The sequence below is a fragment of the Ambystoma mexicanum genome, chromosome 6q (genome assembly GCF_040938575.1).
Source record: "Ambystoma mexicanum isolate Mex_15411 chromosome 6q, UKY_AmexF1_1, whole genome shotgun sequence".
NCBI classification, from domain to species: Eukaryota; Metazoa; Chordata; class Amphibia; order Caudata; family Ambystomatidae; genus Ambystoma; species Ambystoma mexicanum.
The window spans coordinates 1,429,189,179-1,429,214,835 of NC_090937.1; the positions used below are offsets into that span (position 1 = coordinate 1,429,189,179).

The following is a 25,657-nucleotide window of genomic DNA, read 5'->3' on the forward strand; positions in this document are numbered from 1 at the left end:
CTGAGGAATGACAGGGACTACTGTTATCTCCGGCCATGGTTGCCAAAACAGTTCTCCTTTCAAAATGTTCTCCCGACAGGCCCACCACTGAAGGTCTCGAGCCACTTTGTCCGGAACCTGAAGGAGATCTGTCATTCTTCCTGATAATTGTGACCACTGGGTTCTTAGTGCCCACTGGAGGGATCTCATTCTCAGTCGAGCCTCTGGCATAAGGAAGATGCAGGATGCCATGAAGCCTAGTAACCTCAAAAAGTCAAAGGCTGGGAGACGTTGGGCATTTTGAAATTTGGTGACCATCTGCAGAATATCTTGAGCCCTCACCTCTGGTGGCAAGGCTTTCCCCAGGGAAGTGTCCAGGACCGCTCCGATGAACGGGAGTCTCTGAGATGGTATCATCTGTGACTTCTTTAAATTAAGGGAGAAGCCCAGTTTGTGAAGGAAGTGACAGACATAATCTAGTTGGATCTGAGCTTGTTCCGAAGATACTGCTCTGATCAACCAATCGTCCAGGTAGGGGTAGACATGGATCCCTTCCCTCCTTAGACTTGCAGCCACTACCGACATTAGCTTGATGAAGACCCTCGGGCGGAGGTCAGCCCAAATGGCAGAACTCGAAATTGATAGTGAGAGTTGCCAATTACGAACCTCAGGTATTTCCTGTGTTTGAGATTGATTGGCACATGGAAATAAGCATCCTGAAGGTCTAGAGATACCAGCCAGTCCTGAAGATGGAGGGCCTGAAGGATCTGAGAGAGAGTTACCATCTTGAACTTGTCCTTCCTGAGGAATTTGTTCAATTCTCGTAAATCCAAGATGGGTCTCAGTCCTCCGTCCTTCTTCGGTACTAGAAAGTAGGGGGAATACCAACCCTTGTTCTTCTCCGCTACAGGAACCGGTTCAATGGCACCTTTCTCTAGCAGGTCTAGAATCTCCTGCAAAGGGAGCGGGTCTGGAAACTTCAAAGAGTTGTTCCCCGGTGGATGACTCTGAGGGGTGCGTAGAAAAGGCAGGCAGTAACATTGGGCAACTGTCTCCAATGCCCAAGCATCTGACCTAATAGCCTGCCATTCCGTCAGATGTTGAGTTAACCTGCCCCCTACTGGTGTCTTGTGAGGAGAGACCTCAGAGTGGTTTAGAGGCGGCTGACGCAGATGCCGAGGGCAAGGAGGTACCTGCTGATGCTTTTGTACTTTTAACCCGTCCACCGCGGGTGAATCGTTTTTGGCCGGCTGTCCTCTGCCTTTTCCAAATGCGGAATAAAAGCAAAAGGACCTACCCCTTCAAGAGGTTCCTGAGGGGCGATATGGAGTTTGACGGATTGCAGCTCCAAGATATTTCGCTGCTGCCTTGGATGTTTGTAACCACTCTAGGCTGTCATCAGCCTTATTACCAAACAAAGAAGTGCCGTCAAAGGGCATATTCAAAAGTCTGGCCTGTACATCTGGAGCAAAACCAGACTTTCGCAACCACGCAAATCTGCGGATTGTAGTACTTGCCGCCATGGCCCTGCTGACTGTCAGCAGAATCAAGGTCATTTTGTAGGGACTCACACATTGCGTCTTTACCATCTTTAATGATGTTCAGAAATGCTTCCCTTTCCTCTCCTTCTGGGAGACAGTCAGCCGCAGATGAAGCACACTCCCAAAGTGTATGGCTGAATCTTGCGAGTGTGCAAGTAGCATTAATGGATTTAAGCGCCATGCTACATGCCAAGAAGACCTTTTTTGACATAGCGTCAAACCATCATCCCTGTCTTGTGGAATAGTAGGGTATGCAGATCTACTGATCGATGAAGTTGCTATTGTACAACCAAATTCTCTGGAGTTGGATGTTTGCTCAAATATTCAGGGTCAGAAGCAGATACCCTAAATTTGGCAGATAGTTTTTTATTAACTGCTGGGATAACCTCAGGAGTTTCCCAGTTGTCAGATATTTTTCTCTGCAATGCAGCATGAAAGGGAACCACAGGATCTTCCTGTGGGCCTTTAAGTAAAATGTCCGTAAGATCATCTTGTTGAAAAGAAGGTGAAGGTGTAGACCACCCCATGAACTCTATTATTCTGGCCATTAAGACCCTATAAGGGGTCTCAGCATGTTTCCCTGAGTCTGGTTTAGAGAATTCTACTTCTGGAGAAGTATCTAAACCACTTGCCTCATGCAAAGAGTCTTGAAGATCTTTCAATCTGTTCTCTTCAGAGATAAATTCCTCTGGTATAGGTGTAGTGGTCCTCTGTAACCCAAAGGGTATTTCATGGTTAGAATCCTCCCCTTCCTCATATATAGAGGACAAAGCCCTGACATAATCTGACCTTGGGTATGCTTTAAAACCCATTTCTAGAGCAGGTGGGGCCAAGCTTGTAGTCACCGGTTGAGAAAACGTCGAAGTTGTCGACAAGGAAGTCAAAGACTTCGATGAAACCGAAAAAGGCGTCGAAAAAGTATGAAGAGGCCTCAAAGAACTCGAGAGGATCGGAATCCTACTCGGAGTCGTCGAGGTTATCGACGACATCCTGGAGTTCCTGGTCGAAGCCCCCGGTACGTCTACTGACTGAGATGTAGTAACAGCAGTAGGTCTGTCCTTTATCGGTGTCGACAGCGGCGTCGAGGACGGCGTCGATTCGACCGATTTGTGTGTCGACGGGCCCTTCGATAAAGGCGTCGATGACGCAGATTTATGGGTCGAAGGAACATATGGCGTCGATGACGCGGTCTTACTGCCTTTGCTCGAGGGTTCATGACACTCTTGGGCAGTTTTCTTTCGCCGGGTGCAACGACTCAGGGTATCACCTCTAGCCGTCTCCGAGGGGGTTGCTTTCTCAAAGACACTAAGCATTTTTTTACGGAATTTCTCCCACTTAGCTGGAGAGCTGTGTTTCGTGGGGCAGGTGACCCTTTCCGGGGAAGTGGAAGAAGACGAAGAAGAGGGAGATCTACGACGCCTCTTTTTTGAGAGTTTAGATCTCAAAGACTGATGGGAACCGCTTTGAGACCTTGAACGGGAATGTTTCCTGTGACGGCGAGGAGATGAATGTCTCGACTCTGCCGAGAAAACATTCAAAGAAGTTGAAGTTTTAAGAGTCTTACCTCTTTCTAGCTTCCTCTTACGCTCCTTCAAGGCTTTCGCCGTCATGGACATATAGTCCTCGCATTCCGAACAGTGATGCTCCGATCCCAGGCACCACAAACAGATCCTGTGAGGATCCGTCAATGACATTTTCTTCCCACAATCTAGACACTTTTTGAAGCCGGAATGTGGAGTCGACGGTTCGGAAGAGGAAGCCATCGAAAGAAGAAGATATCTTTGAGGAATAATAAGACTATACTTGAATAAAGAACTGAGCAACACGATTCCAAGGCCCACGAAGCGCGGAAAAACAGAACTGAGCAACGTACGCTGCACGAGTCTATTTATACGCACGATGACGTCGGCACCAATACGGAGGCTGTCGAGGGACACCAACTCGAGGGACGTCAACGCGCAGCGCCCTCTACTGAAAAAAAATTCAGAGGCCAGCAAGCTGGAAGTAATCTATTAAGATAAGGAATACGTCGGAGGACACAATCCCTTTGAAGTAACATTTTCTTTGACCCTGGATCCAAAAGAATTCATTGAGATTCTCTTTTCCCTGGTCTCTTGTGCTTCTCAAGCTATTGATGTAGACACAATTGAGTAGAACAGTCTGAGCTGAAGACGACTCTGGTACCGATTACGTCAAATTCTTCTTTATGTTCTCTTTGCTTGCCTGAGCCTGTTCAGAAGGTTTACCCAATCTTAGACTCTTTATAGAGGTCTTAAGAACATCCAGTAACAACTGTCTCCTAAAATGTATACTTAGCCCAAGAGGATGTGAAGGATCGAAGGATTTGGAGCCAAGCTGAAACTGATAGACCCCAGGACAGGCGGTACGTACCAGCTAGGGTTGGTTCCAAGAAATGGAAGACTTTGTGACTATTTCAGGGGTGTATATTTTGTCTGGTACCAAAGGTCATATGGCTGCAAGGCTGGAAGCTTTCCCACCTTCAGGCCCTTACTTAAACAAGTGCTCTTTATAACAATCAGCTAACCAGCAATTGAAGACCCGCCCATCCGGAGGAGACCTTGAACTGGCACCAGAAGGTAGAGATCAACACTGAGCACTTTATCAAACCATTTTATCTGCATCAGATGGCCTGCAATGCTTGACCAAATCAACTCTAGCATGCAGGAACCGATCCTTGCTGGACATGGATCAGAGGTGTGCCCTCACAGACCTTGGTGTCATCAGGCTGATATACTCAATTCCTGCTTTTGGGGACAAGGCCAGCCCTTCTTTTAAAAGGATGTTGCTTAAATAGTTTTAGTATAATAAAAAAAAGAACATAATTAATCAGGGACCGCACAGATAACGATTCACATCTCAAATCGGGATTGATAAAATATGTGTATGTAAATAAAGACTGAATACCAAAAGGGCATCCTGGTTGAATCCTCACTCAGAGCGCTTTTCAAAGAACAGTTCTGCACAGATATACATCATGACCTTTCAGCCACCATCTATATGCTGCTTTAAGTTTGACTTATTGTACAAATTTGAATAATTCGCAAAACAATCTCCATATCCCCCAATATTGCAGAGTAACTAACCGTGAGCGGGATAATTCCCATTTTGGATCGGCCGGTAGCTCCAGCTCGGACACGTTGGCCAGCATCGGCCCATCGCTGGAGGAGAGGCGAGTGATTCGGACCAGTGGGGTGTTGGAATTCATTGAAGAGTTGGACTCCAGTGACACCTGCTTAAATTGAGCAAATACAAATTGTATTATTGCCTACCGCTTTCCGAATGGTGCACTAGAAAACACAGACACCCTCCCACCAAAGAATCAGCAAAACTAAGCCTGTTTCGTATGTGACGTCCCCATTTCCAAAGATATTTCAAAAGTTGTATTCCTCTTCAACAGGATTGGAATTAAGAGGATTCTGAGGCTCCAAACATACCTCTATCGGTGGGTGACTATAGTGGGCAGGTGATATCAGGGTTGGGTATGGATTTGTGCTTAGGCAGTCTGGTTTGTGTAACTATTTAAGGCTGCTGAATATCAGGTATTAACATCTCTTAGCCAATCCCATCACATCCTCTAGATTATGGATCAACGAGTACTGATCAAGCCTAAGAGGAGAAAACAATCTCCTTTTTTAAACATTACTGTCACCACATTCACACAACATGCAGCCCAGTGTTCGGTCTCATATGGAATGCAAAGCTCAGGCCTTTTTCCGAATGCAGCTCATGATGAGATATCTTCTTAAGGCAGCTCTCCACAATGATGTTGCGATTAGCCTGAGACGTTTGTAAAAAATTATAGAACACCTCTTACTGCGGCTACTGTTGAGTAGACTGAGTAAAATACATAAACAGGACAATGTGAAAACGAATAGTTCTAGGCACTAAACCTCTTAAGCTTCAATCAGATAGGGTATGACCTCAGAAATGTATCAACTGATTTGTGTCAAAAAATCCTTTGCATCAATGTGGGGCGGGACTGTGTGTGGCTGAAAAAGCAACAAACTGTACCAGCAAACATAATTACATACGGCCAGAGGAAAGGAATTCACACCGCAGATGTAGATCAATCTCCTTGGCCTGAAAAAGGACTTTTCAGGCTCCAAATTTTAATACCACAAATATGTGTTATGAAAGATTTAACTTTTTCCTGCTTTCCCTCCATAGACATCACCGGTACATCCTAACTTGCTATTGTCAATGCCTTGCCTGACATTTGGAGGTAAGTGGTCCCTTTTGCACCGCTTACCTTGCAAGGTCATCTGTTGTGGGGGCACTGATCGGTCCTTATGGCTATCATTGCAGGAGTAAAGTTACCTTCTGTGAAATGCAGTAGAAAAACGTTGGTCTCTATAACTGTTTTTTGCAAACTTGTGGTTACTTGCATGGTATGCCCAGGATGGGCTGACGGCAGCGGATACTTTTGTAGAGTTTTCTTTTTTATAATCTAATGCACCTTTGCATTTTACCTCTTAATGCCACATACTCGAAAATGGCTCTGTCATGAGGTTTTCGCCTGTCCTTTCACCATCTTGTAGTATAATAATAATTAAATAATTTAGCATTTATATATCGCTATGAACCCTCCGGTATCTGAGCGCTGCTTATTATTACCCATGGTGTGTGGGGCTCATTTATCGACCTGCCGGGATTTTAACCTGCGTCAGCAAGCTCTGCACAGATGTCAAAGCGTGCTCTCTACACAGTGCTGGGGGTATAATATTCCCCCTTCACTAGATTGGCTGGATTTCCCACATATGGTAAGCCCTTTCCCAGGAAAAGCTTCTGCATTTGGTTCCAAGTAGCAGTCTGTGTGTGTGGCTGGATGTGGGAGCTGGGTCTGTCTGGCCCCAGTCCACATTCGTGCCAGAGTTTGTCTGTTGCGAGGCAGATGAAGTGGTAAGAATCCATCCATGATTGGACACCCCCTGCCAAGTTTGAATAGAGCAGATCTTTATCATTGGTGGGCTGGAGGCAACTCCAGCCCGGATCCTGACTAAAGGGGGATCCCTGCAGCCCATTTTTTTCAGATCATTGGAGTCAATATCCCTATGAAGGAGAGCAGCATGCCGAGACCCGGACCTTTTCTTTGGAAGCTTGCCAGCAGCACATTCTTCACTCGCCCGGCAAAGCCCTATCTCTCTGCAGATCTCTTGAAGAACTTCATCGGTGATTCGACCTGTGGGAACAACCAGAATCGACCTCTGTCCGAAGATCCAAGCCTTGGAAGAACTCAGAAGAGTCCCGGAATCCTCCTCTGGGCTAGCCAGCCATACTCCTGGGCTACTTCGTCGCAATTCTGACTTAAAGCTTGGGACTTTGCAGATCCTCAACTTATGGAACAAAAAATGGTTGCCAGAAGTGTCAGCGCTCCACCACTGAGGGACTTTGCCACGCCACTTTCTTTGTTTCTGCCACAAGGATCACTTTCCACTATTCTGTTCAAGTGGCCATCACTGTTCGTCGCTGGTACCGTGCCCTGGGAGTCCTCCGGGATCATTGATGGATTGGTGGCCCAGTAGACGTTGTTGCCTGAGGGTCCAGAACCGGTCCAACGGTGCCTGTAACCGCAAACTAGCCGGACCCAAAAACATGATGTTACAAGTGACTTCTGCAGCCATGGCCCCTGTATTTCCTCTAATGATACTAAGGAACGAATTCAGAAGGCTCAGCGATTTCGAGAACATATACAGTGGTCACTGAATGAATCAGAGTACAGGGGGTGAGTAAAGATACTGTTATGCCCCCCGCCTATGCCCCTTCCGCCACATTGTTCTATGGGTGTAATGTCCTAGCCCTTTCTCTCCCTTGCCTAGCTTTGAACGGTGGTGTTCTGGTCGGGAATCCGCGTCAGGGTATCTTGTAAGGTGGTTGGATTGGGATAGGGTTTGTTAAAGACTTTCCTCTTGTTTTTAATTAACTTTGAGACACAAACTACTTGTCGGCTCAAACCAACACTTGTTTAACTTCCTTGAGGAGACTCCTAGCCCCCTGAAAAGACCTTTAATGGGACTAGTGAAATTGTGCATTACGCCTCATTCCTTTTTAGCTAGAGAAGTGCTTATTAAGAATAGTACCTTATTTCAAAGGCGTTGTGTGGTGTTTTTTCAGCTTATAAGTTCTCAAATTGATGATGACTTATCAGGTTCTATTTCTTTATTCACTGGCTTGACTACACTTGCAGAATCCTGAAACTGCATTCTAACAGTATATAAAAAAGTGACATGTTCGTGCTCCTAGCAGAGAACACCAAGGTGAATGTTTATATAATAGCACTGACTGTGCAGTGTGTTACCTGTGGTTTTTAATTGATAAGAGTTTGTCTAAAAGCCTAAGTAAATAACTATTTTTATTCATTCTGCCTAACTTGTATTATTAAGAGAGCTCTGTGTGTGCTTAACTGAACCCTTCACCAGTCTGACACCCTCCTAAGTCAGCGCACTGCTGCTTTTCCACACTACCAGGATAGAGTTTGTGCCTGTTCATCAGAATATGGTGGCCTCTGAGAATCTGTACACAGGGCTGACTGTGAAAATCCACCTTAAAAATATGTTATACAGAGGTGGACAATTCTGCATTTTACGAATTGCCCCATTGACTTTCTCACATATCAAGGTTTTGATAAATGGGAGTAAAAATGTGTTTTGAGTCAGACAGGAAGCGCTTCTACCCTTTCACAATGCCGACTTTCACATGAGCAGACAGCACACCCTGCCATTAAGACCAATACTTGGGAGAGGTGCTTCCAAGTGCAGAAATATGCAAAATGAGAAACAGAAAAGGAAATTATTTTTGAAAGGCAAACATACATAACACATTAACAATATAATGGCAAGTAAATATTGTTGGAAATGATGTAAATTCTAAATAAGTGTGGTTAACATAGTTCAGTGCTGTTTAGCGCATTAGGGGACTAATGCCTCAGAAAATCAGTACTATAGCTAAAAAGCAAAAAGTAAAAGACACCCTTTGTACCCATGTATGCACTGTCTTTTTACCAGGTTGCTGCCCCAAGCCCTTCCAAGTCTCTTCCCAAAAAGGCCAGGCTGGGAAGATAGTCTGAACAACCTACGAGAGGAAAGAAAACAGCCCACTATTCTCTTAACCACCGGCTCAATAAATAAAGCCTAGCATTCAGAGCTTTTTCCATGCCCAATTCATTCGCACATAATCCCATTCATTGAGCGGGACACTTAGGGTTTCATTATGAGTTTGATGGTAACTGAAAAACGGCAGTAACCATATTATCGCTTGTTTTTTCAGTCTGCTTGATTATAGGTTTTACGACCATAACCGGCATGTTCATGCCATAAAATGATGGTATTAGCCATCAGGGTAATGCCGCAAATCTCAAATAAAGTCTAATGGGACTTCAGAATGGTGACTAGCAGACACTATCAGGCTGAGATTCCGCTGTTACCACTGGTGGTAATGGTAATTCAGTTTGCAAGTATTAGCACCACTAATATCTCCAATGTCTTAATGGGACCCATATGTTCTGTGCTTTCTAGATGGGAATGGGAAATTACCCACAAGCAGAACTTGATGGCATAAAACAGTTCTGACTTCCATTCCTAAAAAGGGGTACGATAGGCCTAGAGGGTAGGAATCTTGTATCTACTTTCTGTTACCTGTCGCTTGAGAGGAAATTTGGAGACTTTCTGCACAGTGGGTGTGTTCATTGACTTCTTGGAGGGCATCCTCATCCTGTAGGTAAAGATCATGATTCCCACCAGTATAATGACAACGATACAAGCTGCTGCAACAAGGATGCTAATGGAGGCGTCACCAGTTGGGAGCGGCTCTGCTGTGGAATTAATGGAATAGGAGAAAATGTCATTTTTTACAGCACCAGAATGTTAATCACGATAATGTTCAATCCGGAGTCTCCACCAACATCACTAAAGTGCTTTTTTATGAGACCCCTCACTTAAAGTCATCAATGGGATTAAAAGAAAGATTTGTCAAAGACTGTGAAGGCACCTGCCACCATAGACGGGAAGATACACACACACACCATTCATAACTCCATGGCTGCGTCAGTCACATGTCCTGAAATTGTACTGCCCGGTTGTAATTTCAGTTTCACAAATCTGAGTTGGTGGAAGGAGTATAATTGAGCAATCCTAGTGCATTTACTGCACAAATAGGTGGGGTCTATGAGCCCTGCCATGATTTTGTTGGGATGACCCTGACATACTGGTGGTTTATTTAAACACACATACTCACTCACTCTCTCCCTCTTCCCTTCTCTCTCTCTCACACAACCTACATCATACAATTTGGCCTGTGGAGACATCATACCGAAATTCAACAAAAAATATAAATCATGAACCGAAAGGATAATTAATATACACAGATAAAATATCAAACAAATGTTGAAATAAATGCCAGCCTTTGATGTTTTTAGAATTTTTCTTTGCTTTTTAGGTTTACAATTTTCAACTGAAAGTCGGTATTTTGGAAACTGCTGCTTTCGTATGAAGGGGGCCGGCAAAGGCTTCTGCTGTAGGAGTGTAACCTGGAAACGGAAGAGCTTGTGATACTGAACTACAACCTTGAAAAGTTAAATATAAAATGCTTGTAATAGATCCTGAGCCAAGTGAGTGTCTGAACTGAGGCAGGAATAGTGGGCAACGCAGGAATGGTCTATAGGAAAAGACAAAGGGATGTATGGGCATGCCTGTGCCTCTGGAAGGCTAGCAGCGCTGGTGGGGTATGGTCAACAACAGGTCACAGTCTTGGCAAGGTTGCGCTACACAGGGAATATGCAATTTAGATATCCATTGAACCAGATCTGCTGAGGCACCCAATTATTAAAGAGATGTCAGCTGGTCTTGTTCTGATTTTGTTGCCTCCTACTTCCACTGTGGGTAAAGGAGATGACATCTCACTCATCACAATAATAGTTGGCTTGTAAGCATCACAATATGGACAAAAAAGTTGTTACAACAATTCAGTGGCTAGAGCGCAAGCTGCAGTGATTGGTCTGTAACTTGTAGGTTTAAATCCTAGTCAAGTCAGAGTTTCAGCCTACAGAACTCATTATAATGAGTACCATTTAATTGGGTAGTAGTGAGTTTTGATAATAAATGTTCGATATTGTTGATATTAATACTAAAATGATCTTATCCTCCTCCAGGGGGCAAGAAGGTAGCCCAGTTTCCAAGCTCTTCCCTTCTAATAGCTCCAAATAACTAGGAGCGGTAGCCAACACTCGTAATGCTTGCAGACATTATTAGGGACAATTAGGGTTTATCACAAATTTAAAATTCACATTGTGGAAGCAAAATGCTCAGCACCACTGTCAGGCGTAGGTTGAGCACACAAAACCATCAATCAGCTTGGCATTTCCGGATTACAATTTTAAACACCACCGCAGAGGGAAAACAGAGGCGCCAGCGCTGAAGGAAATACCTGGTGGCAGTACCGTCAGCCATGCAGAATGGTGGGAAAGGCCAATAGAGTTCCCAGCCAGACAAGTATACTCCCCCGCATCCTCAAAAGTTACATTTCGCAAGAAGAGAATTTCTAGCTCCTTATCCGTGGTGTTAACACCTGCCGTCTAAAAAAGAAAGAGAAACACACATATACAGAAAGACGGAAACAGAGAATAAGCTAGAATCCCAGCAAACACACCAGAGACACATAAGCAAATCAATGATTACAATGGCCCCCGGCCATACTTTTTAATTTAATGCCGCCGATTCTATAACCTGCAAAGAAAAAAAGCAATAGTTCCCGTCACCAGACTCTTTACTCTGTCCCACTAATGAAGCATGCAAGCAGGTAAGGGCAAATGGAAGACAGTGCGACAATAGGCTATGACTGAACGGCAGTTAGCAGAAAGGAGGAAGAGAATCAGAGAAGGGAGGCTTAAAGATGCAATTCAAATTAGAAAATCACTACTAAGTTAAAAATGGTCAGGTGACCAAGTAGAGTGACAAAACAACGTAATAGGGGTCTTCATTAAATATGTGCGCTGACTACCAGCGGCAGGGACTAATGGGAGGATGCCACAGTGCAACGATTGTATTTTTCAGCAGTGCCTTTTAAAGATGTACTCTGAGAAGTATTTCAATAAAACACATGTTTGTCTTAACCACTCCATAATATTTAATAAATGGACATTTTCTATTACACAGAACATGGTTTTCTCCAATAAAATACTCAGATTGTAAACTGAGGTTGTGCAGTCACTCAAAGATGACATGATTTATTTCCCTGTGCTAGGAAAACAGTGATGTCATCAGTGGTGCAACAGCATGGTGTAGGTTTATTGGAGCGAAATGGGAGAATTTCCCATAAACTGTATTATTTTAGGGTGATAAAAAAATGTCTGATGTGTTTTGGGGTTAGTGATTTAAATGCACTGCTGAAAAACGATTTCTAATGCGTACAAAGAGCGTGTGGTACATTATGTTGTGCTCTGGGCAAGTGTCTTACAGTTTAAATTTGGAAAAATGTGAAAAGCACTCTGCGTTTAACAAGTCCCTTTAATGGTATCTTTAGCTGCGTTTGCTTTGAGAGGATAGCAGAAGAAGAGAAAGGAGGGCAGCCGTTTTTCTATAGTCATAGCATTGCGGATGTCTTCCATTGCAAACCGTGTAGCTAGCGAGGAGAAAAACCCATGGAAAGCCAGGACAGGCCCTCTGAGAGGTGAAGGCCTGGACAGAGGTGCGGAGCATCACAAAGCTCAGCCTTTGAGGAGCCGGGCTCACGGGACAGAGTCGTTACCTGGTGTCGGTTTGTGAATGTTGAGCCAAAAGGGATTTTCGGCTGTGCCTACGAAATTTTTGGCTCTACACAGATATTCGCCTTCATCTTGGTCTGTCACATTGAACAGTGTAAGTTTAACATCAGCTTCTGCGTTTTTACTGATCGAGGTCTGCGGGACGGACAGAAACCTGAACTTCAGTACAACCAAACCATACCAGCACACAGATGCAGGGACACGAAATGCTGCCCACTCCATACATTTAACAGACAGATCATTTCCCCACATGTACTCTCACCCTAAAACAAGGCAGTACATGAACACTGCACATCCAATCAGGCTATCCACCTTCCTGTAACACCAAAGCAGACAATGTGACAAGCAATGTGACAAGCAGAGGGGGTGTGTATTGCTGAGGGGTAGGCGCCCGGTGGAGGTCTCCAACTCAGTTAATTCCATTAATGGCAGCCACAAAACCACAAGATGGGGGATATATGGTCTGTGGTGGGATTTGACTTTCCTAAAGCAGCCATGCCATTGATACCAAGATCGTGGGAACTAAATGTCTATATTGGCAAAAAGAGACTGAAATAATCTGGGGAAGTGAGCGCATGGTGACTGTGAAGACTCCAGTATGCGCTGGTGTGCTGCTCATCTAGGGATAGGGGACATCCAGAAGAGGCACTATAACGCCCCACATAGCTGTGGCTTGGCGGGACACTGCAGACTGGGGTAAGGCGAGACTTCAGAATACACTGGAGAGCTAACACAACAAATAAATGTGGGGAATGTGGACTAAGGGAAAGTAATGAAAACGCTTTCCCTCTCTTGCTCCCCCAATCTTTTCCTCTCTCCCTCACCAAACTGCCTCTCAATTTACAGATGCAGTGATCTCTATCGACCAAGCCCGCCTTTTGTCGGTGCTTCATATGGTACGGAGGCCCTGAAGAAAGTGGCAAAGCCTGATAAGCCATTGAAACCGGTAGGCCCGATCTTGGTTCCTGTGGTTGTTGAATACCACTTGCAGGAACATTAGTGGAAAAGTAACTCCAGCAAAATAGACAGCTCGCAATCTTTGGAGCTGTACTTCTGAACTTAACTCTTTGTTGTTGCTGTGGTTTTAATCCTGTTGTGGAGTCGCTAAACAGGACAATTAATAAGAAAGAACCATCCTGTATGGCCTCTATCACACTTTGGGGTACAATATCCAGTTACCACAGTAGTGTGTTTTTAATTGTAATTTTGATCTTGTTACTGAGAAACTCACCCATTGACTGAATTAGATATGCCAAGCCTCTTCTGTCAGTCCACTAACCCTAGATAAGCGGCACACTCGCGCATAGTAGGGTTTTACACCTCAGGAGGGCACAGTAAGCATGGTTGGAGGGAAAGATAGGTTGTACACATCAACGACAGTAAAATGAAAATGAATGATGTTTTAGACCTGTGTGTTTTATGTGTGATAAAGTGAGAGTACAGTTACAGGTCAGTTACCCACCCTTAGTCCCCTATTGTGTCTTTTGACTGTGAAGACTGCCACATGAGCCCAGAGGATAAAATCAGACAAATATTTTAATTTACAATGCAAAACACACCCATTCCAAAATGTTTCTAGCTTAAGCTTAGAAAGGGAAGGTATTGTGAAATATTTTCATTAAAAAAATAATAATTTTATGTTCACTGCAGTGTTCTACAACATGCCGGGTTGCACATAGAATTTTGAAACGCCGGGCTGCACATACAATTGTGAAACGCGGGTATTTTACTCCCCATTTTTTGTAGATGGGAGTAAAAACTTGATTTGCATTACCAATGGGGGCATTCTTTAGGAGTGTAAACATATATTGTAACTTGAAAACAGATATTCTTTTGCAATCCGTACTTATTTGGAGCTAATAATTCATGCATAAAAAGAAGCATTTTTACCTTACACTTCTTCACATGATTAGGTAGTAATAGTATTCGTTTTTCATCCTGTGGCACTGCTTTGGTGGTACCAATGAACCAATCAAATATGTGGAGCTGCCTGAGTAGGGGCAGTATACGCGCTTGTTGTGATCTATTTTTAATTGGGTTATTTCCACTCCATACTTTTACTTTTTGGGGGGATTTGGATGCTTTAGAGCATAAAAGTGGCAGGTCTGGCGCTTATCTTTAGAACAGATGATAGGCATTGCCTTGTTAAGCCCTTTTGCTAAAATCGGAATTGTCTTGACTTTCATAAGGTGCAACATCCCAACCAGAATCCCTTACTGGACAAATGAGGGGAGTGAAAGGCTGATGTGCACCATGTTCTACAGCCACTGGGGGAGCAGAGGGAGCTTTCTGGGCCCTGATAAGCTGCAGCTGAAGGGAGCAATTAAGATTCTTAGCCATAAATAATTTGAGTAAGCATATGCAGGTGTTTGGTATAGTTTAGAAAGAACAACTCCAACTGATGAATGATACTAAAGCGTAAGGCTTCACACCTGATTAAAATCGCCCATAGGGTCTTACATTTGCATAACTTAAAAAGTCTGTTCTGGAGTACTTCTGTAACTCACCACACCGGCACCTCATTCCTGCTGCATCTCCAATCATAGTACCCTGGAGCCTCAGGTTACTGCTGATGTGTGCTACTTCTTTATTAAGCATCCCTCCAACCTACATTAGTTCTACAACTCGGAAAATGGTCCCAGGAGGGCATGGGGCTCCCTCTTTAGGCAGCTTTTTCTGATAGGTTGACACAATTTCAACTGAGCAACAGGGAATACTAGTGGATGAAGCTAAGTATGGCTTTGCAACCATTACATGTAGGTCCAGTAGTTCTAGTAGAAGGATTACAGTATATCCCTTCATCTTTAAGGTGCAGCTTTCTGCCCACCTCCCAAACTCCAAAACTGGCCAAAGGAGAGCAATGTGGGCACCCTTACCTTAAGCACTGTGACATATGGGTTCCCATCAGGACCATACTTGCTGCCATTGACTTCCACATGCTTCAGCCACTGAATGTGTGGCTGTGCATCGCTGTACACCTTGCAGTGGAATTCCACATCGCTCCCCACCACCACAGTTTTGTTGGAAGGCAACCCCGCCTGGAGGATGGGCCTGTGAGGAGACCGCTCTGGAAGACAAAAAGTACAAACTTGGTCACTCTGTTTGTCAAGAGGGGGTGAATCCTAATCCTACGCCCCTTCACATCCCCAAACCTTAGTATGCTGAGCAAAATGGTTACATTTTGGCAAAACATTTCCAGAACGCACACGCTTCAGGTCAGCCTAAAAAATACCAAATAGTTCATATTTTGTATTCTATGATTTTCTGGAAAGTAGGATGTGCTATTTTTCTGCTGTCTTGCTATATATACACATCGGAGCACATAGTTGATACGGCTTTATGAGGTTATCCACCATATCTGAACACTCAAATGATTTTAGATCATCAAAACACACCCTACATATCCGAACTGTAAACATCTGCCATTCATCAGTAAACATGTTGGTTGTAAAGATGTTGGGAAAATACCAAATAATAATAGCATAACTTGTTCTGAAGAGAGATCTACCAGGGCCTTTATTTTGCATCTAATAAAAGAAATACTCACCAAGTACATCAAGCTGGTATGTGTGTCGGATGGTACCATACTTGTTTGACACCACACACGTGTAATTCCCTCTGTCCGATGGGACCACGCCCTCCATCACTAAGCTCCACTGAAGGTGTCTTAGCTGGCGAAACCAAACACAGACATAGACATGTTACAGCACAAACCCATCAGGAACAAGAAAAAACATTGAAATAATGTTTTGGCCACACTCAGATTAATGGCAAGCGGCAGCCTCTAGCTTTCTTGTGCATACATTCTCTGTGCTCATTTTGTTACCCAGCGACGTCACAGCTCAGCCACATCAAATACAACCATCTTCCGTCATCAGGTGACTTATGAGCCAGATCCATCAATTAAAAAGAGGTGATGAAGCAGGTAAAGGCCATTTGAGGTGGTCACATAAGTGAACTGGAGCCATGACATTTGGGTCAGAACACACAAACACACAGCCCAATGGGTCTGTGAGAATGGTCTGGAAGGTGAGAAGCATAACCTAATAGGTCTAATACGAACATGCGTCACAAGATGGGCTCAAAAGTGAAAACGTATGTATTGGGGGTGGTTTGAGAATGAATGTGAAGTCTCCCTGTGCTTCACCAATGCTCCAAACTCGACCCAGTTGTAGAGATGCTGTGCTGGTGATGAGGACAGAAAACAAAGCTGCAAAAATCAGCAACAAAGGGCTTGGGAGCACGAGATGGTCCTGCAAGTTTCTCGACTCAATGCATCCCTGGGGTTAACGCTTTGTGTCATTTTTGGCTCTACGCAGAGACAAATATCCAGTCACACTCACAAAACCAGTATGTGCGTTGGTGCGAGGCTGGTATGTGAGTCGAGGGCAGCAGTCTGGGAGGGGATAATCCTTGCCTTCCCCCCCCTTTTCAAATGTACGGAGGCTTATGATATTAAAGATTCCAGCGAGGATTTAGACCTGAATGTGCTTTGTGAAATTTCATGTGATAAGTCATATGAATTCCGCAGCATCAAGTGCAAAATGAGCAGCCATGGGCAGCGCTTGGTAATGCTTCACATGACTTCAAAGAAATCTGAATTCCCTCCACCTCTTCAGTTGAATGACCAGGCATTTTCGCACTTTCTGCATGAAATGAGGCAGAGAAAGAGTTAAGTACTAATCCAATTGCCTTTTGCCAACCATTACCCTCCTCACACTTGAGGTTATTCAGTTTTCCATATTTGGCACATGCGAGAAAAATGAAGGGGCAGTGGGGAACCCTGGAATTTACAAAATGTTGGTGCCAACCATCACCACCTAACGCCAATCATACGCCATCTGAAAATGTCCTACTGATTTCTTTAAAAGTGCCTTATAAGATCTTAGAAAAACCCAATTTATCAGACTTCATAAGAATAGAATAAAGTATACGCTCGACAAATAAATTCTCCGTGTTCCTAATTTGCAGTTGGACTTTCTTCAGGTAACCATTGGTTGTCTCTAAACCTGCCACAAAACTTTTTTTAAGTATCACTAGTTACCGTTAACCAGCAGAGCAGATACATATGGGATAAAGTAAGCCCTATGGTAGATTATAAGGATATTGCAAGTCACTGAGAAGCTCTGTGACCAAATTGAGGCATGAGGCAGAAGGCAGAGTTTCTGCATAAGGTCACATACCTCCTCTGTGACTTCAAGTTATCCTTTTTACATTACATATGATAGTATTCTATAACTTGTAATAGTGGAAACACGCTGCTATCCCCTTTATAATACCTCGCCTCTTGCTCGAATAGATCCTTCCAGTTGTTGATGCATATAATCAGTGCACCTGGTTTAAATTGAAAAAAACACTAATATGCAGCTTCTAATGTGTTCGCATATTACTAAGGTATAAAAAAAAGGTGATGTGCTTTAAAAGAAATTAACATGCAAATTCTTGTTCTGTGTATTAAACTTCAACAGTGCACAGAATAAACATGCTACCACAAACAGCTGCTTATGAATTAATGTCTGTAAAGTGTAACATATTTTGCAAGAAAGACATTTGAAAAGCTTGCCTCAGCTTTAATTATGAGGTGCAGAGACAGCTGTAATTCTACTCTTTGCTGGCTCAAGCAACACACATTGTAACATTAGAATGGAACTGTACTAACGGATCTCAGTGCAGCAGTGATGCCAAGTTTCGTATTCCAGGTCAGTAGTGATGTCACAACTAACCTGTAATCAGAACATTATTTACAGGCTGCCATATAATATAGTGCCATTATACCCAATTAATCGCTGCTGCCTTTCTTCTACACTACTAAAATTGACTTCTACCTTTACAGTAATCTCTCTGAGAGAGCCTCTCACAATGGTGACTTGCTTCCTATACAACCCAGGCCTTAATTCCATAGCTGGCAATTTAGCTACCAGGCCACATCTCGTCTAAGGTCCTGAAAACCAATGTGCATAGGTTCTCTGAGACATAAAATAAATAAAGCAGACTCGAAATTAGACCGTATATCCATGAAAGTAGTCCTTCTTGGATTATTCATTGAGTCACATGCGGTGGAGTCAGGCAAAGAACAGTGGGACATTTCAACCCTTCAGAAAAATGCAGAAAATGTGAAAAGTAACTGCAAGAATGGGCAACAGTTAATTTCTGAGAGGTACATTTCTTCCACAGCCATGTTACTGTTTTGCTTTGAGGCCTACTCAAAACCGCCTTAACCTGTGAGCGGAAAGTCGAGAGGTGAAACCACACTGGACAATGTCAACAGATTAATCTTTCTTGCAGCAGAACAAGTAAAACGTCCGTGTAATTCGACGAGGACTGTATAGTGAGCTCCGATTGTTAAGAAACGTGCATAATCGGCAGTATACCACCACGACTCATGGGTCATTCAGTACTCACAAGCTAAGCGTACACATGGGGTCTCGAGCATGCTTAAAACAGAAACGAACAAAATAGATGGGCTGCAGCTGCTTATAGTTACAACTCCTCCCCACCCCCCACCCCATAGGATTTACAAATAGTTTGCAGTTCTATACTGGTGCGTGAAATCGTTCAAATCCAGCGTCACGGCTATGTGGCAGTACGACAAAGGAGTCTCGGGCGTAGCTGCTCCCGTACTAGCCTAGTTATACTGCAGTTATGTGGATATTTTCAAATGTTGCACACGTGTAGTGCAACTACCAATTTTGACTAGTCTCTAATCGCCAATATTATGTTGAAGGTATGTGGGCAAGTGGAGGAAGAATGGGGAAAGCAGACTTTCATTAAATGCTAGAATTTAAAGTAGATGGCTGTTACAGTAGAGCCCAGCCTTTTGATCACTGATAGCTCAAACGAGAAGTTATTATAAGTGATGCAAGTAAATTAATGTAGACATAAGGGTGTATGAGTGGGGCATTTAACTGCAAAAACCCACATAATTATCAGCTTAAAGGTAAAGTAGAATGATTTTGAACTCTACAATGAGCACATTTTCGAAACCAGTCACCAGCTTTTAATAATCAGTTGCCGGATAACATTACATTGCATTGCAAAGCTATTTCACTAATCAATACAACTTTTGCATTGAAATTATACAAAAAGGATCACATTGCCATGTTGCTGGCTTCCTGCTTTGGTGCAGATACAACAATTTCAAAAGCTCCCAGGTGGCGGGGCATGTTTTTCCTGGTAAGTTTAAGTCTGTTTTGCAGGTGCTGCCGTGTCAGTGTGTTTTGGTGAAAATACGATTAGCTAGTGCCACAGTAGAAACCAGTGAGGAGACAAGTCCCAAAGTTCCATCACCATGCAAAGGCAAAGCAAAATGGAGGCCGTTGTAATCCGGGATATCACTAGTAATCACTAGTGAAAGCAGCGATCCAACAGGAAAGCACCGGTGCAATCAGGGATCCATTTGGAAAGCACCGGTGCAATCGGGGATCCAGTGGGAAAGAACTGGTGCAATCGGGGATCCAGTGGGAAAGAACTGGTGCAATCAGGGATACAACTGTAAAGCACTGGTACAATCGGGAATTCAACTGGAAAGCAGTGGTGCAATCAGGCATCCAACTGGAAGGCAACGTTTCTCAACCATTTGACGGGCTCTTGTCTTCCCAAAGGAATACACAGAGATGGATAAATGTTTTTAATAATAGGTGGCAAACCGGTGACATTGGACTGCTGGATTGTTTTTCTGATCTCTCAACACTTTGCAAGAAACAATACGGAATTTTGATCTCAGACACCGGAGAGGTCAGGCCTACTGAACTTCTCTTTCTGCGGGCTTCAGCGTTCATTTTCCCCTGTCTCCCTCTGCCCACTCAGTACCCTCTTAACCTCTCTAAATCAGGCCACCTGATCTACTGACGATACTTTCCTGTGCCTTGCTTGACTCCGCTCAGGGTTAGCGCACTACCCTTGTGATTCGCTTCAGGTACATGCATAATCCTTAAGAGGGTATAAACTGCCAACATCCAGAAACGGAAGTTGGTACAACCAGAGGCTACTAAGCGCACTGTTAATTGCACGTGGCTCAACCCCTGTCTCCCTGGGAACGCAAGGCTCTGACCGAACTCGAGAAGAGAAACCTACAGTCTCCTTAATCCCGGTACCAAGCAGGCAGGGCAAGTGGCAGGGATCACTTGGCCAACGGTTAGTTATTAGCAAGCAAATAATGTTAATGACTGGGCTAAGGACTGCCTTGATGTTGAATCCTGAGAGACAGGACACATGACCCTTTTGAATGATAATTGGCTGTGAAGAGCAAAGTGTGCAGGGTCAACCAAGAAAATATTATTCCACTTTTGTTCCACACATGGTCCCTTGAAGGGCTTTTATAGGATGTTTCTATTGCATGGCCAATACCGCAAAGAGTGGAGTGTATGCTACGAGTAACAGCTAGTCTAAACATGTTACCCAAACACGCAATTACTCTGCTGCCTATAAAAAAAACACAGAGAATCTTATTTGGATTCATGCTGCACCTAAAATTTAAGGAAAAGCAAAGGGAGCTTCATCTCCTAGACAAAAAAGCAACAGGACAACTAATCTTCATTAGAAAGCAAAACAGGGCGGTGTTTCCACAGAAGCGTAGGCAGGGTAGGGCCTGAGGGGCAAGGCCCACCCAAAATCTGTAAATGCCCACTCAGCAGCGCTGTGTGGGCATTTACAGATATTTTTGTCAGTGCAGTGGGCCCAACTACATTAGCTTCAGGCCCCATTTGCTAGACAATCCTGGCTATGCCTCTGTGTTGCCATCGAGAGCTCTGTGCAATGTTAGTTAACACGTCTGTCTAGGCACCAGAGCAGACCTCCACTGCCCAAAAGCACAAGAATCAGAAACCTTAAACCTGTAGTAATTACAGGACAAACCAACATGCCCTTAAACACCAACTATTCTCAGGATTAATGTCTGAGCAAAACGCATGTGTCGGAGTAACAATATGACTGCAGTCATTTTTCAAATATGAGCAGCAGAGTCCCTCCTAAAACAAGTATTATCAAATCTAACAGATATGGCTTTTGTGTAGGATGGGATAGACATTTCAGTGCAAGGAACAGACATGAGCACTCCCATATTGCGTATAAATCAAGTTGCTGACGGCACACTTGGTTAAGACATTTTTATTACAACAGGAGCTTATTTACAATGGCAATTAAGCCATTACATCTCTAAAGACTGCCTAGAAATGAAACTGGCAGGCCCTATACAGTCCAATGTTTGATGTTACTGCAGAATAGTGCTAACTCTAATCGATCCATGGTGTATTTTGGGGCAGGCAGTGCGGATTGTGGGCGAGAATGGCCATAGGGTTCAGAATGATCATGTGCAGGGAATGGTTGGAAAAATAACCATACAACACACACAGACCCACGTCATATCCTATCTGCAATGCCATCGTTTTGGCTTTCAGGTGGCACTAAAGCACCATCTATTAACCAAAACCAAAGACAACCTGTTTCTGTCCCTATACACACGAATCCATTCGCACATCCATCCATACATCTATCCATTCATCCATCCATCAATGTATACCCCCACACCCATCAGGGAGTTGGCCCATTTTCACATCGAAGTTATGAAAGTCTTTAGGAATGAACTTCCGTATGTACAATTCCTGACTAGAGGTTTTCCAACTTTCCAGTGTAGCTAAGAATCTATGTTACCTCAAGCCCTGGTCTGAATTCTCGGGTCAGGAGGCCCTAGAAAAACTGCAATGCAGGATTTTTTCAAGCGACTACCCTTAAGGGTATATACCCTAACAATGAGTGTTAGCGAACATTGGGTTGGCCAATCGGTAGCCATTGAAATCCAAGATGACCTCAAATGGTCACCTGCATATGCAGCCTTACCTTTATGCCCCCAATACGATGCTCGCCTTTGAACTCTCTGCCATTTTTCAGCCAGGAGATGGAGGGTGCAGGCTTTCCTGCGGCCGGGCACCGGAACCGTACAGTATTGGCTGCAGGTACTGCAAGAAGTGTCTTCTCCATCCAGTCGGGACGTGTGAATGTTGGTGCACCTGATAAAAAAGGATACAAACAAAATCATGTTCTCTGTGACCACCCCCGTCAACCGTCAGGCTTGAAGGTCTAAAATGTACATATGAAATGTTTGTATTACAGGAAGTCAGATCTGTCCACAAACAATGGAACACAAGGAGAAATGATCATCTGAAAAATAGGAATATCTTGAGCCAATCCAAGACTTCATGGCCTGTCGAGTTGTTTATGGAGATTTCCAACAAGGCAGCGGTAGCAGAGCCCCATTGCGGAACAAGTGGTGCATGTGAGAGTAGCAAGCAGTCGGAAGGAAACTAGACCAGAGTAGGGATGGCAAGATCTATGGATACTGCTTCGATACTGCATGGCTTACTCAATGATTAGCAACAATGGAAAAATCCAAATATGCAGCAGCGCTTCCTGTGCGACTAGTAAGACGCCTCTAAGTAGAACACAACTGGGCTCCTTTGAGCAGCACTGGCTTCCAGAGCTCTTTGAAACTTGCTACTGTCATATATCTCTTACGAAAGTCTATTTTGAACCAATGTTAGATCCTTTTTGCCTATGGTATTTATTTATTTGGTGTACTGTGCCACGTGCAAAGAAGATGCAGAGTACTGTGGGTGTACTAGGGTGCGGTTTTATGGGGTAGATGAAGGTAGGTGACGAAAAACAAGATCCCAAAGTGGCAGGTTTGGTCAGACAAGATCACATGATATTAAAAAACATAATTATAGACACTGAATTATCCGAGGACAGCATTGCACAATTTTTTAATTATAGGCAGCAGAGGAAAACAAGTTATAACCAGTAATAGGCTAAAGGTTTGAAGTGAGGCCCCTTAGAGAACAAGACCAGGCTTCCTCAAAGAGAAGAGTGTTTGTGGCTTTCCTTAACTTCCAGCGATTGGGTGTTCGTTTTAGGCCTCTGGGAACGACGTTTTATAGCCTAGGGCCCTTAGTGGACAGTCTTATTTCAGAGCGTTGTTATCTGTACCTTGAGGAATAATTCTATTTGCCACACTGAAAGGTAGGACTCTATTCGAGCTGAAGGTGGATGGTGATGTAGAGAGGCCAATGCTATAGACAACAGCAACATCTGGCCTCTGGTGGCCATATTGTACAATTCATGCGTCATGCAAGATAACCAACGTTTTGGAGGGCTGCCTTGGAACCAGGCTTAAAGTTTCAAACTGCAAGCTACTAAGCCAGCATAAAACGTCACTTGCCCCCTCAGTTCTCCACATAAACACTGCACACAGTTTCTTATTCGCCAGTAGTTAACGCTCACTAGTCAATGGCTAGTGCATATTTTGAGGCCTACTTCGAAGGATTATTATTATTATAATTGGTTATTTATAATGCACTTAATACCCAGAGGTTTCTAAGCGCGCACCCGGGGTCCGAACTGCTCTGCATCGTCTTGCTTCCAAGACAAGCGCGTTGCCCGAGCTATCCTCCCGAGACAAAAGACGAGTTTCTAACTATGAAACATGGCAGAGTCAGCACATGCATAGGCAAAAAGATCCAGAAACATCAGAAGATCAGCTTTGGCAAAATGAGACATTTACTTTCTGAGACCGGGGGTCTGGGTGGTAGTCTTAACGGGTTAGAAAAGCTATGGGTAACAATATTGACCCATTGCAGAAGCTTATATTCTTTGTGTAGGAAATAGGTTAAAGCAAAAGAGGAAAATGAGCCTTATGAAAATGTGTGGTAGAATAGGCAACATAAAAAAGGTCTGCATTGGAGGAAAGAGTGATCACAACAGTTGGTGGTACAGAAGGGTGTTGGGAAAAGCATAAAGAAGCAAGAAAGGCAGTCAGAAAATCAAAGACACAAACAGTGGATAAAGGTGCCAAATCCACAAGCCACAGAGACAAATACTTCCTATGTTTGCAAGACAGAGGAGTACACGCATGGGTTATTGGAGACCAAGAGGGGGCAACTCATGTGCAAAAAGACAGACAACGAATTCCTTGGAAGCTTAACTATTGAAAGAAAGACCGTTGGAAGTCAAACCTGAAGTTGGAGACGTTAGTGGTATCACCCCATTACAGCGCAGCAAAAAATACTGAGGACAAAAATTATTAACATTTTACTGCGCATTTCAATGCAATTATATGTGGTGGGTGGGTTAGGGTAATAATGTGAGGGGAGTATGGGGGTTGTGGTCTCACCCTGCATATAGTTGAGTTGCAATGTGCAAAAGAAAAAAAACTTCGACATTTTAGTCTTCAGTATTTTATTTTTGCAGTAATCACTTAGATCCGACATTAGTAACACGAGGTTGTTCGAATCCCAACATATAAACATGCTATATTGGCACCGAAAATAGCCCTGCCCAGACTGAAAATGGATAAGTGGCAGTGGACTGGAAAGACAGACCTGTAAAACCACTCACAAAGGTGGCAGCAGGGAGGGAAATGGCTGGCAACCTTCCAAAGTTGGAGTTAAAGTAAACATGGCAGGGTGGTGGCAAACGAGGAAATCCAGCCAAGAGAAATCCATTTAGCTCTCTGAATAGTGATGCAGAAAGGGGGTTTCCCCATTAGATGTGTAATGAAAAATATCCAACCCATGCTGAAAAGATGTAATCTTTTTTTATAACCGACGCCCACCCAAGCCCACCCGTTTCAGTTTTAGAAATGACTTTACATTTCACCTGCGCAGGTGCAAGAATGGCAGTTTGGAGGCACCTTCCTCCGGGTATGGACACTAAGCCTCTTAGACCCAGGGATTCTAGCTGTAACTTATCATTCATCCAAGGTTCCATTCACTAAAGCAGACACCACCCGGAATAGTTTCTGCCAATCAATTAAGAGCATCTGATAAGCAGATTGGACAAAATGCATGATTGCAATCAGCCAAAGCACGAAGTGAGTTTTTCAGGTACCTTTTCATTTGTACAAATAAAACTGTTGAATCTGGCATAGTTCTCAGGTTGGCTCCTTTGCGCCAGAATGGAAAGGAATGTGGCTTTGCCATCTAGTACCTCCTTCCTGACAAGCTTTGCAGAGCGCACAAGCCAGATATGGCAAGATACAAAGCAGTGCTTTAAGCTTTATCAAGCCACGCTACACATCTACTCAAGCACCGCTAGTTTATCTATCTGACCCGCATCGAGCCGGAAAGGAAACGACACCACTAATTAAATATGAAAAATAAAACATTTATTTTCAAAAGATGGCATGAATTCAACCGAGAAAAGAAGCTCCATTGCAAAAGATATGTGCACAACAATATTTAGAAATATGGATATATGTCACCAAAGTTCCTCAAAGGGATTATAAAACCAGAATGCATTTTAGTTTGTCCTATAAACTCCATCTGTTCACTGTGTTTTGGACATACAAAGGAAGGGGCTTTAATCACAATTG

The 25,657-nt window shown here is 43.7% G+C and overlaps 1 protein-coding gene across 6 annotated transcripts in view; it reads right to left on the bottom strand.

Annotated features, from left to right (window-relative positions):
- Positions 1 to 25,657, bottom strand: part of FGFR3 (fibroblast growth factor receptor 3) — a 145,096-nt gene that overhangs the window by 51,642 nt on the left and 67,797 nt on the right. For 3 of the 6 annotated variants that reach the window (XM_069632141.1, XM_069632137.1, XM_069632142.1), the window contains 6 exons: positions 22,129 to 22,298; positions 15,842 to 15,965; positions 15,171 to 15,361; positions 12,279 to 12,429; positions 9,173 to 9,348; positions 4,625 to 4,773 (listed from right to left, as the gene is read on the bottom strand). In XM_069632141.1, the coding sequence (XP_069488242.1) occupies positions 4,625 to 4,773; positions 9,173 to 9,348; positions 12,279 to 12,429; positions 15,171 to 15,361; positions 15,842 to 15,965; positions 22,129 to 22,298 (961 nt within the window). Of the gene's footprint in view, positions 1 to 4,624; positions 4,774 to 9,172; positions 9,349 to 10,958; positions 11,107 to 12,278; positions 12,430 to 15,170; positions 15,362 to 15,841; positions 15,966 to 22,128; positions 22,299 to 25,657 lie in introns of all 6 variants that reach the window. The other 3 variants (XM_069632140.1, XM_069632138.1, XM_069632139.1) reach the window with 3 other exon arrangements.